Raw genomic sequence first — 20000 nt, 5'->3', positions numbered from 1 at the left:
CCTCTGTAGTCCTGAAAATTGGATTGGAAATGAAACAATGGCTATGAGGTTAAAGTGCCAACTTTCTGCTTTAATTTGAATGTATTTACATTAGTGTCAAATGAACAGTGTTGGAGCTTTAGCCCTTTTTCTTAAAGTTCATCAATGAACCCCTTAAAGACGGAACCACGCTCACTCTTTGCTGATGAGATGAAAGACCTCTGTCATTGTTCATGTAAGCACAGTTACTGATAGATCTGTAATTCTTATTTTTAGGCGGCCAAAAGAACACATCCCCATTAGTCAAATTCTGAGTGAACTCAGTGACAAAATTGATAACCTGCAAGTGTGCAAGTTCAACATCAACCGTTCTGCAGTCCTCGATGGAGCAATAAGGGGTTTCAGACGGCTCTCCTATGACCCAAATAAGAAGATGTCCATAAAGTTTTCCGATGACAGGGGAACCACGGAAGAGGCCGTGGACCTCGGTGGCCCTCGCCGAGAGTTTCTACACCTGCTGATGGAAGCATTGGCAGAGTCAGACATGTTTGAAGGACCAGAGGGACACCTCAACTTGGCTCTCATTTCCTCTGGTGTGTATACCTGCATTTTTTCATAATACATGTATTAAGGGTGTATTTATTAGTTTGTTTGTTTGTTCTTCATTTGATTTATTTTAACAGTGTTTTTGATACAGCAGTATGTGCAGGGGGCACTCATGGTTTTGAGTTTTGGCTAGTGTTTTTTGAGGTGTAGTTTTTCAGGTCAAAACACCATGTCAGGCAGCATCACGTCCCATCATAATCAAAGTGATTCACCGATTTTGTCATTTTAATATTCTAGATCACTGATGTAACCAGCCATGGTGCCAGCCACGTATTCTTAATATGAAAAACTCTGCTGCTGTGCCTCCCCAGATATTTACCCACAAGCCGTCACTGGTTTGTTTTTATCTTGTGTATTATTTATTGTGTGTGTATTATTATTTTTCAGCTGTGCGGGAGGACAGGTATTTCATAGCTGGCAGAGCAGTTGCTGTCAGCCTGGTGCATGGAGGCCCCCCACCATGTTTCCTCTCGAGAACGCTATTTGCCTGCATAGCAGAGGGACCTGATGCATGCAGGCCTGTGCTAGAGGACATCACAGACATGGAACTCTATAGTAAACTAAAACAGGTTTGTAGAGAGTTCATTTTGTTGCCCATACCAGTAGTATTGCGCATGTTAAAGGCATGTTATGTCTTTATTCAAACACCCCCCCTTCTCTCTCTCTCTCTCTCTATATATATATATATATCTCTCTCCCTCCCTCTCTCTCTCTCTCAACCAGGTTTCTGAAGCCAAAACACTGGAGGAGCTGCAGCAGTTTACAGAACCACTCACCGACTACCTAGCCAATGCTGGCTGCTTGAGACATCTTACAAGCCTGGTTGACAAGGACCAACTGTTGGAAGATGTCCTGATGTTTCAGGTGGTTCAGCGTGTCCGTGGTCCCTTGGAAAGGTATAGTTTGACACAGTGCAAATCTGTTTACCTTTCCTGTGATATGGTTTACACACATTGTGAATATATTATAAATAGAGCAGACTGTTAAACACTACCATTAACAGTATACCCATCTTATTAATGCAACACATACGTTCATTGAATATTGGGCTGTATTTGTTCCTTACCTCGATATAACTCTCCTCATGACTAATGTCACCAGTAGCCTAATATTCCACACACATTTGTGGCACTTAAATCCATTCTGACTGCCTGTGTATGTCCTCTTGTGTATCTACGTTGTGTGTGTAGGTTCAGTGATGGATTGAAAACACTTGGAGTGCTCCAGAAAATAAAACATCATCCCGAAGCCTTTCGTCCTGTCCTGTGCTACAGCCCTGGGACCCTGACTGCTGAAATTATGGATGACCTGTTTGACATAAGATGGTCAGAGATGGGGAGCAATAACAGGGCGAACGAGAACAGGGTGGTTGCCTACTGGAGGGACTATTTGCAGGACGCTGAAGGTGGGTGATTTTGTTATCTGTAGTGGTACGGATTGTGGCCTGACATCACTTTGCAACCAGTGTATGGATATGGAATAGTGTTTAAACTTGACTGGATGGGTGTTATATGGTTTTAATTCATGCCTATCAGCCAGTCAGAATTGAGTGTTCTGCCCTTGTGTAAATCATATTAAAGAGTAACTTTGGTATCTTGAAACCCAGACCCTTTTACACTGGCAGTGAAAAAGAATTGCTCAGATTACTAACATACCATACTGTGACATTAAGCATTTTTTGGTGAAAACACTTGGCTGCAGTCAGAAGTGAGTGGAGCATCCTTCTTATGAAACCTGTTAAATTCTTTTGCAGTCACCCCACTGTTAAGTGCACCTATCAAAAAATTAAATTGTCTCATTTTTTTATTGGATTGTTCATTGAAATCAGTAGACACGATAGATTCCTTCAAACACATCAAAAACACCAGTTTATTATGTATATATGCATGTGGGCAATTTGTTTTTGACTGCCATTACATAACATTGCTTCACATCTATGTAATGATCATTGTACTAAGAGGGGAAAAAATCTTATATTAGTAAAGACTTCGAGTTATATTCAGAGCCATTGATTGTGGTTTCAACCATTATTCTTGTCATGATATTTTTCATTTGTTATCCATCAGAGGAAGAAGGACCGGCAAAGCTGGGAGACATCCTGTCATTTGCAACAGGATGCCATGTGGTGCCACCCATTGGGTTTTCTCCTAAACCCTCACTGGAATTCCAGAGAGGGAGATACCCGATAGCAAACACATGTGTAAACTGTCTTAGAATACCTCTTCACCAATCCTACGAGGACTTCAAAAGTAACATGGACTTTGCAATCCAAAACACTCAACAAATTCTAAACATTCTTATTGACATTTCTTGGTGAAAAACATCAGTTCAGGTAGCGTACTGTTCACAATTCTGACATATGTTATGCAAATTTATTTTTAGTTTTTTTTTACAAGCCCTTGGGTATCACATACCTTACAGCACACTCAATCTTTTAGGTTATATAAAATTAGGTTTGGGTTTAAATTTGGTCTTTGTAGGTACAGAGTGTCAAGGAAGTGTTGTTCATTGTTACTTGATATGTTACATTTTATTTGTAGTGCAGCCAGGTAAAAGGTGAGCTGTAATATAAAATCAAAGAGTGAAAGCCATCAGTTCAGGTGTAGGCTACTACTGTTGATTCAGTGCTGCTGTGTTTTCTGATCAATGCAATAGAGGACTATTACCATTCTTCACAGTGCTTTCTCTATTTCTGTGGCACTGCTTGTAAGAACAGTCTACACAAGCTGTTTTGTTTCAAGAAAATTTACAAGTGTCACAAATAAATTGATTCCATGGTTACCATCCTCAGTGAATGGATCGATAGCCTGGTTGATTTCCTCCATGGTTGTGTCATTTACATGAAAGTTGTTTTCAGGAACCTCAACATTGTTGTTGAGATGAAGCTCAGGCAAGGGTACACTGTCATCACTCACTGAGGGTTCATTAGCATCAAATACACTGCTCACAGCCGTGCTATTCTGTCCAACATGGGTAATCACACCTCTATACCACAACTGTAAAGGTGTCATGTGTCTCTCAGTAGATAGTGCATGGTTATTCCATTGCTCTCTAAATTCCCTGACAGACCTTTGGATCCGCGGCAAGTAAATGTAGTGCAAGCTAAACAAGTGTAGCTCAGAAAGTGAATCAAGTATACATTCATTCTGCATGAAAATAAACAGGTCAGAGTAATAGTATGAAACTACACGATTAAGCTCGGCCCAAAGCCTTTCGATGCGCTGATTATGAACACTGCGACCTGTTATTATGCTGCTCCTGTTTAGTCCTCTTCGCCTTAGCATGTATCGAGCTACCTCAGTGTTCTCCATACCACGATCACATCTAACTCGTGAAGGTAATCCAAAGTTTTGAACTCCTTCCTGGAATAGGGTTAGTACACTGGAAGCCCTGTTGTTGTTGAGGCACTCAAGGTATATGATTGTGTGACTATATCCGTCAACACAGCCGTGGAACACCATCCTCCAGCTGACGAGTTTATGGTTTCCATCAATATGCCTGTCAAAACAAAGCAAAGCAAACATTATTTGTGTGTGTATTCTTCTTTATCTTTCTTGTCTTATGAAAGCTCTAAGCCATATCACATGGGTGTCTACTCTTAGTCTGTTAATGATAGTGTTTGTGTATACTTGCATGTATTATGAATGAGAATTATTGGTGTGTGTGTCTTATGACTATGACTGATTCTTTATACTTGTGTAATAGATGGATGCATTGTTGTCAAATACTATGCTGAACTATGTCTCCGTTTTTTACTATGTCTAAACTTATTTATAGATACATTCAAATTGTGTATTTTACATTGCTGTAATTATTTTTTGTAATATGCTGCCTGGAGAATGCCACTTTTCAAGCCCCTGGAGGGTTTTTAGGCAATTCTCCTTCACATTCACTTGCGAATTATATATTGTATCCTTTTCTTTTACATTTTTACATGTGACAATAAAGAAACAAACAAAGGTAAGCTAAGATCTGCGGAAGTCCGGCCAATTGCATTTTTCCTAAGTATCTCCGTAGACACACCCCATTCATATGATCAGGTACTCTACCTGATGACTTGAATTAGGTGTGTTATTTGGATATATCTGATGATGTTTTGGAACTTCATTACAAAAAAAGGAAAAAGTGGCAAATATTAATGAACTCTATAGAAGGGACATGTGTATAGCCTACCTATTCAACCCGGTCTCACGGCAGTTAGTGAAATAGTCACGAAATGATTCGTGTACATGGACAGTATCTTTCGTGCCTGCAGCACGTTTTTTTTCTGTCAGTCGGGACTCGGGAGCACAGAAGCTGTAACATAACCTACGATTTTAATGATATCTTTAACATTTCTCAACACAAAAACACGAAAGTGTCCTTGATAACTCAACAATACGATAGGTTAATGTTATGGCCATCCGTTTTAATTATTTCACCTTCGAATCTGAGAAATCAAGTTTTCTTGTCAGTTTTGGACGATAGCGGAAGGCTACATTAGCCTACCCATGATCCTCTGCGATCGTTACTATGGTGAAGCAAGACGCCAGCTAAAGCCGTAACATAACCTATGATATCTTTAACATTTCTCAACACAAAAACACGAAAGAGTCCTTGATAACTCAACAATACGATAGGTTAATGTTATGGCCATCTGTTTTAATTTTTTCACCTTCGATTCTGAGAAATCGCGTTTTTTTTGTCCGTTTTGGACGATAGCGGAATGCTACATTAGCCTACCCATGATCCTCAGCGACCGTTATAGCGACCGATATAAAAGATATATCTGCTGAATATATCAAATATCTAGTACAGCCGAACTAGTAATTACACTGCATCTAGATGATCTATGTTAAGAAAAAGTAAAGATGTTGGTTTATTTCAGATTTTCTCAACTGCCGTGAGACCGGGTTGACCTATTACAAATTACAAATGGCATAAAGTTAAAACAGTCCACTAAATTAGGATTGCAATAGGCATTATTGGAAACTAATCACGGCAAAAGTTGCTAACTGTCCCGCACACTAACGTTACATGATTTCCTGTTTATCAAAAGTTGGCAATTTACCACAGCTCATTAGGTCCCGCTACATGGTAGATTCTACGACGAATGGCTTGACTGCGACGAAAGCATCGTCCGAGTGGGTCTATTTCTTGCAGGACTTTGCGGACCCTCCAACGCTGAACACGTATTCCTCTGGAGCGAAGACTGCCGCGGACATATGTTTCGCCGGCATTAGGTGTGTTGGCTAAAATTTGCCCAACGATTGACATCAAACTCTCATCTGACAATGGTGTGTAATCCTGTGATGGGATACTAAGACGTTGTCTGTGACAATATAAAGTTCGCCGATCGATCCCAAACAGTGAAGCGATTCCTTGCCAATTCAATCCTAAATCCAAACAATGGTTAATCTGATCCGCTGTCAAGTCGTACCTTGGACGACCAGGAGCGCCACTTCGAGTTGTTGGCGGAATGACAATGCCTCCTTGGTGTGACTGACTTTGAGCTTGCTGTAGAATAGGAATTAGTTGCCTGTGTAATGACTCTAAGAGAGTGGTGCAGTCTCTTGACTCGGGGCTTTGACCACGACGAACCACACAAATCATAGAATGAATAGTCCTTGTATGGTGCCACAGCTCAGTGATGTGTCTGGCTACCGGGTTATCTTGTATAGATTGGATGCAGTGCACGACGCGGACGAAAAAAACATACATTTCGTCAATGTTAGCAGTAACCCATGGCTGATCACAGGCTAAAAGGCCAACTACAATAGTAATAACTGCGTCTTCATCTTTGAAAGGTGTTGTCCTTTTTCCTGTTGTCCGTAGAGCTATGTAGACCCAGGTTGCGCTCTGAAGCCTTCCTGTTACACTGAAACAACTTCCGGGCGCACTGAAATTATTTTACACGCACACACTCTGATACACACACACACACACACACACACACACAAAAGTAGCCTATATGCCGCTGTGAAGGTGGTGGGGTGCGAAAATTTTCAATGTGTATGTGCACATTTTCATTGTGTATGTGCACGTTTTCAATGCGTGTGTGCACGTTTTCAGTGTGTATGTGCACGTTTTCATTGTGTGTGTGCACGTTTTAAATGTGTATGTGCACGTTTTCAGTGTGTGTGTGTGCACGTTTTCAGTGTGTATGTGCACGTTTTCAGTGCGTGTGTGCACGTTTTCAATGTGTATGTGCACATATTTCAATGTTTTATGCCGCTGTGTGAAGGTGGTGGGGTGCGAAAATTTTCAGTGTGTATGTGCACATTTTCAGTGTGTATGTGCACGTTTTCAGTGCGTGTGTGCACGTTTTCAGTGCATGTGTGAGTGCGTGTGTGCACATTTTCAGTGTGTATGTGCACATGTGTGCACATTTTCAATGTGTATGTGCACATATTTCAATGTTTACACCCTAAACGGCCTCCCATAAATATGAGCTCCCAGTCACAGACCACACTGCCTCAGTTTGACCAACAGGTGGCGTTCAATCCCCTTCAACAAAGAGAGGGGAACAGAAAACACACACACACGCACACACACACACACACACACATACAAAACTAGCCATGCACCCCCCCTCCTCTCCCTCTCCTCTGTCTTTACACCCCGTCATCTCGGAGTCGGTGTGCCGGCGGCTTCATCCAGCGCCTCATCTGTCTGGAATGAAGAGCTTTGGCAGGTGAAGCCTGTGATTAGAGGGTCAGGACACCTTCAGCTCCGCCTGCTGCGCCATTTGGAAAGCAATGCAATGCAGGATAGAGGGTTGGATGGGGGGGGGGGGGGGGGGGGGGGCGATGATGAGGTAAAAAAAAAACACTCTTTAAACCACCAAAACAACACTATTCAGTCAAAAGGTTTTTCAGCCGCTGGTTGCTGACAGTAAACCGGGATTTGCACAGAAAATCCAGGGAAAAAATGCGTGATGTGATGCATTGTTGAGATTATGACCGGGGAGCTGCCGTGAAGTTTGATTAACGGCTGAAAAACACGTCTCTCTCTCTATCTTTTTCTCTCTCTCTCTCCTCTTCCTTTCCCTCTGCTTTGCTATTTTTCCCTCTGTTGTTTCGATGAAGATATTTCATTACCGAACATCAAAAACAAGTCACAGCCTCTGCTCTCTCCCTCCCTCTCTTTGTTTATTCTATCTATCTCTCTCTCTCTCTCTCTCTCTCTCTCTCTCTCTCTCTGCCATGTCAGAAGCCAAATTCCTCTCCAGCATCACCTCTAGAGGGCGTAAATGAGCGGATTGGAATAATTTAAAGAAGAAGTTCAAGTTCAAGTTTATTTCTACAGCCTTTTATCACAAGCCTGTCTCACAGGACTCAACCAGTGGAGTTTGAGTGGAGTCAAGCAGCTGAAAACATGGAAACAGCATCAAACAGTTCAAGGTTCCTGCTGAACTGGATCCCAGTCCAATACACTGGTTGACTAAACTGGTGCCAGGAGCCAAATATGGAACTTGCAGGAATTGTTTTCGCTCACAGAGCCGACAGACGGAAACCCAGCCGGCGTTAAAAATTGTGCAACTTCTCTCTTTTTTTTTATCTGATGTGTTTTTCAGAATGTTTGCACCTCGCCTAAAGGTTTTTTGGGTGTGTGTCTGCAGCTTCTGCGTCCTACTATAGTTCATGATGAGTAACAGTCTGACATTGCACCTTATGGAAACATAGTCCACTCACATACACACATGATGATGCTTTCCATAGGTCCACCTCTCTGTCTCTGGGGCGGCCAGACAGAGATTTAGTATCTGTCAAAAACAGATTGAGCCAGTGTGTTCTCTGTGTGGCTGATAGAAGGAGGGCTGTTCGTCTTTATTACGCAGCGTTGTCTGCATTTTTTAATACGTCAGAAGTTGAAACCATTTGAACTTTTTTCGGACCGCAGTATACGTAACTGTCTGCTAGCTGTTCACTAACCTTTCAGAGACGGCGAAGGTGGAGCTCGTCTTCTCTCTTGATTTTCAAAATGGAAGAGCAGCTAATTTCCCTGGTGCAGCTTCCCAGAGTGAGAAGCAGCCGCCAGTTTACAGACAGAAACAGAACTAATATGGCCGGGCATAGTGCAGTGATTGGTCTTCAGATTGGTTGTATAGAAACAAGATGTTCAAATTGTGCATTCTGATATTGATATTTTAGTTGGCTATAGCAAGGCGAGATCCATGTTTCTGTCACAGATCCTCCTCCCGCCTCTTTTCAAGAACGCCTCCGTTTCACATTCCAGTCAAAGAACAGAGATTGGCGGATCCATATATGAATTTCATCCGTTTCATCTATTTCTGTCTGGCCGCTGCCTTACTCTCTCTCTCCTTCTCTCTCACACACACACACACACACACACACACTACAACCACCACCATAAGCGTGTGATGAACTGTACGATTAAAGGTTAATGGATTTTTACAGCTGTGAGAGTTTGCCTTAATCGCGTCCTAATTAGAGTTCATTCAAATCGGCTCCCTCAGCGCCTCTCTTGACAATTAGCCTCCTCTCTCTCCCCGCCGACCGGCTCTGTTCTGCGGGCCGGCGGGACGGAAAGTAGGCCGGTCGGCGGGAGTCACGTTGCGGTCAGGCCGAGGCGGGGGAACGTATCCCTCCTCCCTGCCAGGACCCCGATGCCCTGCCTGTTGAGTCACTCCGCTAGATTTATTAATACCCAGTCACTGAGGAACAGAGGCTCGCGCTTCTGATGAAACCTGACCAGGAGGGGAGGGGGGTTACCCAAGCTCAGTAATATATTCTGTTACTTTCAGATTACTGTGCTATATTAGAGGTATAAAAGTACATAAAAAAGTGAAAAATGACTACTAAGTATTGCCAGAAGTGAACTCATTTTTTCTGTAAGTATCTGTAAGCAGAATACATTTATTCAGGTAACATTATTGTTGGGAAGCCACTTGCTGCTTTGCTGCACAGTAATTAGGTTGCAGGACGGTCAATGACAGTTCAGTGAACTGATGTCAAGTCATACGTTTTTTTTTTTTGTACATTTTGTATAACTGTCAACATTGTACTATCATTTGTAAATTATTGTCGTGTGAATGTTTGGGGGGGCGGTGTGTGTGTGTGGGTGTGTGTATGCATGTGTGTGTGTGGGAGTGAGTCAGTGAGAAGGTGAGAGAGTAAATGAATGCGTTAAAGGAAAACGCCACGTTAACACTGCTTAAAAACTATTAGTGATGTACTTTGCATTCCTGGCTCTGTTTAGTAGTTTTTCTTCTTGGTGGATAACTGGCCAATCGCAGACGAGGTGACGTCAGCAGTAAACGTCAGGTTTTGGTGTCAGTCCCTCAGAATCAAAGAGCGAGGGCTTCTTTCTAGAGCCGCCATTTTGCACCAAGAGACGTTCAACAATCATACAGGGAGAAATCCATCGTAGAAGAGGATAGAGACCAATTTCTTTGGTAAGAGGCGACTCTTACTTTTTCTCAACTGGAAAAATTCACTTGCTCCTATTATCTCTATGTCTCTCTCCACCTATACAACACGGAGAACCCCCTTCTCTGGGGGTTGCTGAAAGGCATTCTGGGAAACGTAAGAAATCAGTAACTACAGTAGATGTAGACAAGGCAGGTTGAGGGAAAGTGGGTTCACCAAAAGAGGAAATAACACTTCATCACTAAATAACTATCTACTGAACATCACTGACAGTGTGAAGGCCCGTTCACATGTAGAAGGCTAACTGTAAAGATAACTGAGTGACTGTGTGTGTGTGTGTGTGCTGTATGTTATTCTGACGTCCCCTAAGTGAATCTGAGTTCCACTGTGAAGGCATGAGGAGCTATAGGAGGAGAGCAGCAGCCTGAGGGAGGAACAAAGAGATAGAGAGACGCAGAGCGACAGGGGGAGGAGGGGGAAGAGCGGGAAGATGAAAGAGTTACATTAACATGCTTAATTTACCCCCCCCCCCCCCACACACACACACACACACACACACACACACCCCTCCACCCCCCCGACCCTCCATGCATGGCCGTCTTTCTAAACTTCCTGAGAGAGTTGTTCTTCATCTTTGCACCACCCACTCTGCCTCTTCCTCCCACCCAACAATCCCCCAACTGCTACACTGCAAAAACACATCCATCTTAACCAGTCATTTAGTCTCATATTCAGCCTTCAAATCGTATTTTTTGTAAAACAAAATAGAACAATTCTGCCAGTGAGGAGAGATAATTCCACTTGTTTCCAATGCAGTTTTACCTCTTTTAGGAATTTTAGAAATGAGTGTCAGTATCAAGCGGCCAAAACCACGGGTGAATTTTGAAGCCAATAAGGAAGTGGCTGAAAGCTGCAGTTCCTCTAACGTCCGCTAGGGTCAGCTCCAAAAAGACTCTGAATCCCGCCCAACTCCATTCATGTCTATGGGACCACAGGCAACTTCTCACTCAAAATATAAAGAAAAAAATATAAACATTTTTTCAACAAGAGATTATGGTCTCAATAGTCAATTTTACTTCTAATATGTGACCATATGGCGATTCTCAAAATAATTGTGTCATTAACGGGATATAACGGTTATAAAACGGGGTTGTTTTCAGAGTGATTGACAGGTTGCCTGTCCAGTGATCGCGCAGGTTGCCGATCACGGACCAATAGCAGGTGGCACTGCGGCGCTGTGGGAAACCCCCGGCTTCGCTCTGGCTGCTCCGGCTCCAAAAAATGGCGACGCTCGTGAACCCCAACTTTTGGCTTCAAATCAGCCCATCAGAAACCGATGAGTGACATCACACTCACTACGTCCATCTTTTTTTACAGTCTATGGTCAGTATGTTGAAACAAGTGAATCGGAGGATGAGCTCCTATTACAGGGATCAAATCTGCATGAGGCCGCAGCAGAATCAGCCTCCACCAGCTCCTCCATTCGTCATAAAAGCGCCCGCATTGCAGAGTGCATCCCCTCCGGGTTTCAGTCCGACGGGTCCCAAGTCCTCGCTCAGCTCGCAGAGAGAGGTATTTCTCCATCGCTGGGGCTCCAGGCCTCCCAACTGCAAGAACTGGCCAGCATGACCCAGGACGGCATCTCCGCACCAGCAACCGAGGCTTCACATTCAGCGGAGTTCAATCCGGCTCCCCGAGGCCGGAAGAGGAGCCGAAAGTCTTCCCCAGGCCGGGCTCCAGCAAAACGCCGGAAAAACGGCTCAGCCACCCCGGCGCCCGCTTCAACAGCTGCATCCGCTCCCATCGGCGCCCGCTCCGACCTCCCGGGACCCTCAACTGCCCACCGGGACCCTCAACCGCCCGCCGGGACCCCCAGTCGGCCCACCGGGACCCCCAGCCGCCCCCCCCCCCCCCCCCCAGGCATTCAGGATTCTCTGCTGTCCACTATGCAGTCCCTCGTCGGATCCCTCAGCGCCATTGACGCACGCCTAAAAGCGCTGGAAAACTCCGGTCATCCTCCTGCATCAGCGCCTTCCCCCGTTCCAGCCCAGCCGCAGTTTCCGCAAATGTTTCCTCCACTCCAACCGGCTGCCTTCCCGGCCCAACTAGCCGCACCCCCAGCTCAAGCAGTGCAGCCTGCCCCTCAGAGCACCCTGGCCTCGGCTGTTCCCACTCCAGCGCTCGGTAGGCCTTACATTTCTCAACTTAGTCAGCATCATCCTGCCATCCCCTGAATGTAGCAAGAAGATCACAGGCGGCCAGGACATATCTGTCTTATTAAAATCTTCTGATCCTCGTTTGTCCAGAGACCTGTCAATAGGGGAGTTTGTAGTTGCTTTCGGGATTCACCGTGACGTCATCTGCTCCGTCTATCCTGATCGCCGCCTACAATTGGACGGCTATCTGGCGCTCATCGGTGATCTCAACCTGAAATACGGAAGGAATGTATTCTATCTATATCATAAAGCTTTTTCCAGCAAGGCAGCCCTATACATATCCCAGTCCAACATCCGCCTAAACTGGTCCATCCTAGACACTGAACTGCTAGTCATGCTAGTAGGCGGCCACCAAGCGCTGACCTGCTTTTCATGCGGTGATGTGGGGCATTCAGCCCCGCTGTGCCCAAAGGTCCCATTCCAGTCCAGCAGCTCCACCCCCCTCTTGCAAGCCCCCCCTCCCCTCTTCCCCGGTCAGACCGATCGCCACGGACGTCAGGTGCATTCCCACAACAACATGGCAATCTGCAATAACTTCAATGAAGGAGTATGCTCTTACCCAAACTGCATTTTTCTTCACATCTGTAGCGCTTGCAGGGAAGCGCATCCCCGCTCAGTGTGCACCCGTCGGATCCGCCCTCCAAGGCAATTTCCCAAAAAGGAGGGCCAGGCTGGTTCAAAGAAATTCTGAAGATTCATCCATCCACCCCAGTCGACGTCCCAGCTCTTGCCTCAGAACTGTCCTGCCTCCCAGACCAAGTGTTCGTGGACCATCTGATCACCGGTCTCTCGCAGGGGTTCAGGGTGGGAGTCATCTCTCCCCCCTCAGATTCTCACATCTCAAAAAATCTCCTGTCTGCCCTGAGAGAGAGCCCAAGACAGTTGCCCAGCTGCTAGATAAAGAGATAAATAAAGGATACCTAATCGGCCCCTTTGATTCTCCTCCTTTTCCCGTCTTTCGCACAAGCCCAATCGGCGTAGCTACTTGTAAATATTCAGGCAAGAAGCGCCTGATGTTTGATCTATCATCTCCCCATCACGGCCCAATACCAAGCATCAATAGTCTAATCCCCCCCGAACCTTTTTCTCTGCATTACGCATCAGTCGACAACGCAATCCGCTTGATCAAGTTAGCAGGTCAGGGCGCATGGCTTTCCAAAGCCAGTCAGTGGTCTCTGTTTGGCATTAAATGGGAGTCTAAATTCTATTTTGCGGTCAGGCTCACTTTCGGTTGCAGGAGTAGCCTGTGCATCTTCAATTTTTTGTCAGAAGCTCTATGCTGGATTTTGTTAAACAACACCAGACTGCCATCCGTACTCCACCTGCTCGACGATTTCCTGGTAATAGATCCGCCACCTGACTCCTCCGGCTTTTCGTTAAACAAGCTCAAAGAAACGTTCCATCGTCTCGGCGTTCCTCTGTCGGAGGAGAAAACCACCGGCCCTTCTACCTCTCTCGAGTTTTTAGGCATCACTCTAGATAGTTTCCAGATGAAAGCCTCTCTCCCCATCGAGAAACTGTCCCGCATCCGCGCAATCGCCCAGTCTTTCCTGTCAGCCAGTCAAATAAGTAAACGAGATCTCCTGTCGTTACTCGGCCACCTAAACTTTGCGATGCGAATTATTCCCCAAGGGCGCTCCTTCATCTCCAGACTCCTGGATCTGGCATCATCAGTCCCCGGTCTCCATGACTCAGTCTCTCTCAACGACGGGTGCCGGTCCGATTTACGCTTCTGGTCTCTCCTGTTAGACAACTGGAACCGCATCTCGTTTTTCTATGACGAGATCATTTTCTCATCCGACGCCCTCAAATTTTTTACAGATGCCGCACCATCCGTAGGTTTTGGGGGGTTCTATCAAGGCCATTGGTTCGCAGGGAAATGGCCTCATCAGTTTTCCGGTCTCGACCAATCATCCGCTTCGAGATTTATCCCATAGTCGCAGCTTCTCATATCTGGGGCCATTCCTGGGCTCCGAAACGCATAGCAGTAAATTGCGATAATGCAGCAGTAGTCGGCATCATCAATAAAGGCCGTTCGTCATCCCCCACCATTATGCCTTTTGTCAGGCGCCTGACTTGGCTTTCTGTAACTCACAACTTCATCATCAGAGCCAAACACATCCCCGGGCATTTCAATGTCATTGCTGATCACCTGTCTCGTTTCAATTTCCAGGCTTTCCAGAGTCTCTGCCCCGAAGCCGACCCATCTCCAGTGGCAATCCCTCCATTTACCGCTCTGACCCTTTCCTAACGCAAAATCCCCTTCTGGCTCATTTCCTCAATTCGGCTCAGCATTGTATGAGGAAAGGATTAGCAGCGTCCACGCTAAAATCCTATGATGCGGCTTGGAGAATGTTTGCCTCGTTCTGCCTCGCTGTTAGTCTGCCTTTGCACCCCATTCTAATCCCCACTGTCTGCGCCTTCATCACCTACTGCATGGATGTCCGCCACCTTCAACCTCCATACATCCGCAGCCTGGTGGCGGGCATTCAATTCTATGCTAGATGTAATGATCCTGCTTTCCCTAGTATGTTCTCCAACCCGACAATAAAATTATTGCTAAAAAGGTATTTCCAAAGTGTCTCCTTCTATTCCCAATTCTAGGCGTCCTATTACGCTTTCCATACTTCAGCAGATGCTAACATCCCTTAGAAATGGTGTATTTTCTCCTTACATAGACACTCTACTCGACTGCGTATTCTTGTTAGCCTTTTACGGGTTCCTCAGAGTCAGTGAATTCACGTCTTTTACTATTTTTGACCCCTCTAGTGATGTCTCATTCTCTGATTTAATATTTCATCCCGAATTTTATAGTCTCTCTCTCAAACACTCTAAAGCCGGCGGTGCTTGCATTGTAATCATTGCTCGCATCCAATCGTCTTTTTGCCCGTATACGTCTATGCTCCGGTATTTAAGGGTCAGACCTCATTCTAGCCCTTCCTCTCCTCTTTTCTTAATTTCATCCCATCACCATATGTCTAGATCTTGGTTTATTCACCATTTCAATCTGATTCTCCAAAAATGCAATCTCTCTTCAGAGAATTATTCGAGCCATTCGTTCAGAATTGGTGCTGCAACCACTGCTGCCATGCAAGGGGTTTCCTCTGCCTCCCTCCAACAACTGGGACGCTGGTTATCGTCCGCATGTTCCGCATACATCCGACCCGATCAAGCTGCTATATTATCGGCCCAAAGATCTCTCCATCCGTAAATTGGTAAGTGATTCATGCATATCGTTGGTGGTGGTTTCGATCTCAAACCAGTTTTCACTCTCCATTTCAATCCTACATCTCTTCAACCTAATCGTGAGCTAAAGCTCTTCCTATCAAGCTGGCCTCCATCTATCAGCACCCTGTGTTTCTAAACTGGCCGCATCTGCCAGCCCCTGTTTTCCAAGCTGGCCTTCATCTACCAGCATTCTGCGTTTTCTAAACTGGCCTTCATGTACCAGCACCCTGTTTTCTAAGTTGGCCTTCATCTACCAGCACCCTGTGTTTCTAAACTGGCCGCATCTGCCAGCCCCTGTTTTCCAAGTTGGCCTTCATCTACCAGCATTCTGCGTTTCTAAACTGGCCGCATCTGCCAGCCCCTGTTTTCTAAGCTGGCCTTCATGTACCAGCACCCTGTTTTCCAAGCTGGCCTTCATCTACCAGCATTCTGCGTTTTCTAAACTGGCCTTCATGTACCAGCACCCTGTTTTCTAAGTTGGCCTTCATCTTCCAGCTCCCTAAAAACTATTTTCATCTGGCCCCTTTTAGCCTACCTGCCGTATTTCCTCTTTCTTCCCAGCCCCTCTAATTATTATAGCTTCCACTTCCATCTTAACCTTTTGTAGCATCCGACCTCCCCCTACTGGTGAGTAATCTAGTTTGGCGAGCTCCATGGTCCCATTTTATGTATTAGCCTATGTCATCTTAATTTTCTTTAACTTATTTTGGGGGAATCCTAATTCTCTCGCATTCCTGACGCCCTCGTAACTTCATCTCGGCAGGCGTGTCATCATGGAGCCTACGCCAAACTCTATTTCTGTTTTATCAATAAAAATATTCATTGAGCATTCAACCTAGTCTCTCCTGATTGAAGTCAGAATAAGGCAGATCACTGCACTACTATGAAGAAAATGACACTTGATTCTACAAAATTATTGAAACAAATTGATTTGCATTGGAAACAAGTGAAATGATCAAACCCCTTTGGAAGATTTCTTCACTTTTTAAGAAAATTACAATTTTAGGACTCAATGACTAAATGACTTGTTGAGATGGAGATTTTTTGCAGTGTGGCAGTTGACTGGTAGGCAAAGGCAGCGCTTCCATCACAAATGGAATTACTGCTGCAATAATATCAGACACACAGGGTTTGGTGCAGTGGAGTGTGAGCGTGTGCACCCATCTGAGTACATGTGTGTGTGTGTACTATGAGTGAAGTGAGCACAGAAACACTTCACTATTGCTTTGCTTGCAGCAGAGAAGGACTGAGGAGTTTCAGTGGGTGGCTGCTGATCTGCGTCTGTCTTTTTGAATTAACGCTTGACTGTTTTTTTTCCCCACTCTCTCTGCTGCTTGATTCTACTTTGTCGTTGCTCTCCCATTTCACAGCAGTCCACTCACTTGGTGGGAGTTCGATGGAGTTGGCCTCTCCTCCGTCGTTCTTGTACTTAAAAGGTCCCATATGGTGTAAAACAGGATTCCCCTTGCCTCTGTGATGATAAAGGAGTTGGATGGTCTATCTAAACATGGTGAAAGTATCAAAACGCACGGTCGCCAACTAAATCCACACAATCCATATTAGAAAAGCGAGCCTCTAAACGAGCCGTTTGGACTTCTGTAACTTTGTGGCGTCACAAAGGTTCGCTCATTATCATTTTTGTAAGAAATAATAAACTAACAAAGTGTTTTTTTCAAAGCGGTTGATTGGTTGGAGAGTTTTCCCTACCTGTAGCCGCCGGGCCGTGGCGTCTCACGTTTCACTCTTGAAACGGTTAGCCAATCGGAACAGAGGGCTCGTTAATATTAATGAGCCAGACACGGAGACAGAAACAGCCTGTTCTTGGTAAGGCTCAGAGAGATGCTGGAAAATGAACGTGTAGAAATGGATTGAGAGTGTTTTTGGTTCATGACACCACACACACAGCTTTGAATGGACCTCAAGACACAAAATAAAACACTGGGAAGTGGAGAGTATGGGACCTTTAAAGGTGCATTGTGTAGCATTTTAACATCAATATATCATTACCATATTCAATTTGAGACATAATTACAAACGAGATCATCGCTGAGAAGACTGGCAGCCTCTTCTCTGCATTGTGAGCCACCTGGTCAGATTTGGTGGGAAAAATGCTGTGTTGCTTTACGGCACAAAACAGGAACTGTGTTTACTTTGCAAATAATCCACAACTTCAACCCAGTTCCACTGTTCTAACTGCAGAGTTTCAACTTGAGGTTAGCTTACCTGGTCTGTGGGTGGTATCGGCGTTTCTGGGCGTCGACCTTTTGGCAGCAGGTGTGTCCTGCAACCAAAACCACTGCTGAATCTTTTCTAAAAACCTTGCTGGCTGTGGTAGGGGTCTGAACTCTAATACAGAGTAACTGGAGTTCTTGTCAGAGCGAGTGTGTGTGTGAGCTGGCAGCTAGCTACTGTTGTTAGCGTAGCTAACGGCCCAACTCCACATCTTCATCCCCATCCTCTCCTTCAATACTCGCCAACAGGTGAAAGCCAACAGATTCGCTCTCGTTTTGGAACGAGTCTTGTCTGCTTACTTGTCCGCTGTACTTGGGTTTTGTACTGTTCTGACATTCAGGGGGCGTGGCTTCGTGTCTTGTTGGGGAGGAGGGGTCAACTTTGACAGTTGTGTTTACAAGCCACAACCGGAAAAATCCTACTTAGTGTGCCTTTAAATCAACAATGCTTACAGTGTTGTATATAGCAAGCATTCTATCCAATGACAGAACAGCTTCCTGAAGAACACTTCTGTTCACATCTGGCACAGTAGCAGGTAGAAGCATCAATAACCCCGTTACACGAGTGTGTTCATGTAGCCAGCCGACAATACAGCTTTTAAAAATAAATAAAAAACTTAAAAACATGTATTGTGTAAAAAAATGCTATCATTTTCCACATGTAAGAAATACTCCAAAGGGCTTGAGTTCGGATCACTGAGAAAAGAATTAAATTTGCCCCATAGATGAACTCGTTTTATAATCCGCAAGTTGGACATTTTTTTGAAAATGACAAAAGTGGTCTGAACCCACAACCTTCCAGTTATCAGATAATCTCTAACCACCTCACCTCACTTTGAGTCTGTAACACCTCACATATTTCAAATACAGTCTGTGTCCAGGTTTTGTGTCCTGACAGAAGTCCTTCTTTAATCCGGTGTTTTATTCATTGTGTCAGAACCCAAATCTTAAGTGGAACAGCAGTAATTGTTCTCAGTATGCTGGGTAGCAGTGTTTTTTTACCATCTGCCTGGAATGAGCACAAAACATCGCCTGAGTGTGTGTGTGTGTGTGTGTGTGTGTGTGATCACATATCCACAGCAGCTGAGAGATTAGGAGAGAATAACCTTTTTTAAAGCTTTCCCCTCGGTGGTTTAGTGAAAGGGCAGTTCATGAATCAGTTGTGATTTTTCCCGATTGCTGATATGACAACAAGCTCAGATCAACAGAGCTAATCTCAAGCCTTGTTCATGATGCTGGGGAAAAAAAAAAAATCTTGGCGTCGCTCTCTCTCTCTCTCTCTGTCTCTCTCTCTCTCTCTCTCTGTCTCTGAGGCGGCCTTGTAGAGCGAGCCAGACGAAGAGGAGGAATGTCAGAAAAATGTAATGAGTGTTATGGCCATCGCTCTGTCTCCCCGTCCTTTCCCTCATCACTCCACTGACTTTTTCTCTCTGTCTCTCTCTCTCTGTCTCTCTCTCTGTGTCTCTCTGTCTCTCTCTCTGCCTCTCTCTCTCTCTCTCTCTCTCTCTCTCCTCTGGAGGGTTTGGAGTGTCACTCTGTTGAGATCATTTGTTTAAACTGCTTTAATGTCTACTGATCCACGCAGTCACACCGATGAAGGAGAGAGACAGTTTATTATTTTATCTGGCTCAACAGTTTCTAAAGCTGCGTTCACAGGCAGCATGTTCTGATCGGTTTATCTGAACTCTGCAGCGTTTCCTCCTTTAGTTCGGTTTGTTTGTCCAGGTGAGAACGATGACCTTTGAACCGAGTAACGGCACCGAGAGTCTCAGACGGTGCGGTTCATTAGGAGTGAGGACATAATCGAACCAACTACAGGAAACGACCCCAAAATGCAAGGGATTATGGGTAGAAGGAGACGGATGCGGTTCCTCATGCTCGGAAAGCCTAGCAGAACAAAATGAAGTCTGGACTGATGATCATATTCAGCTGTTTCTTCATGTGTTCTTAACTGGTATGAACACCACAGAAGAAGAGACAGACAAGTCCATCATGCTTAGACTGGAATCTACCGGTTAGGTCAGGTGACTAAAACTCTGTCCAATAAACGAGCTGCTTGTGAGTCATGTGACTTTTGTTTACAAGCCCTGGTTCTCTTGTAACTGGGCAGTGTGAAACTTAACGAACCAAATACAAAAATGCAACAAAGTAAACTTTTCCATTATGGCCCAGACCAAAGAAATTTGTTTAGTTGCTGGACATGAAAGAACATTAGTAACACTGTTGATTTTTAAATTGCAGGGGACGATTGTGTTGAAATATCGTGTTTGACTGAATGAGAATGAATAAATTTCATCTGAGGAATCTCACAGTGAGCAGGATGGAGAAGATGGAGAGTGAAGATCCAACACTAACGCAGCAGTGTTATA

General features: G+C 44.8%; 1 protein-coding gene across 1 annotated transcript in view; it reads left to right on the top strand.

Moving 5' to 3' along the window:
• The window catches only part of LOC139930070 (G2/M phase-specific E3 ubiquitin-protein ligase), a 4680-nt gene extending 1778 nt beyond the window's left edge, over positions 1 to 2902 (top strand). The window contains exons 5-9 of the mRNA XM_078283829.1: positions 256 to 572; positions 973 to 1154; positions 1309 to 1481; positions 1776 to 1990; positions 2652 to 2902. Coding sequence (XP_078139955.1) covers positions 256 to 572; positions 973 to 1154; positions 1309 to 1481; positions 1776 to 1990; positions 2652 to 2902 — 1138 coding nt within the window. The remainder of the gene's footprint in view (positions 1 to 255; positions 573 to 972; positions 1155 to 1308; positions 1482 to 1775; positions 1991 to 2651) is intronic.
• Positions 2903 to 20000: the final 17098 nt, after the last annotated feature.

This window comes from Centroberyx gerrardi, chromosome 1 (genome assembly GCF_048128805.1).
Source record: "Centroberyx gerrardi isolate f3 chromosome 1, fCenGer3.hap1.cur.20231027, whole genome shotgun sequence".
Classification (NCBI taxonomy): Eukaryota; Metazoa; Chordata; class Actinopteri; order Beryciformes; family Berycidae; genus Centroberyx; species Centroberyx gerrardi.
This window is presented reverse-complemented; position numbering and strand designations above follow the sequence as displayed.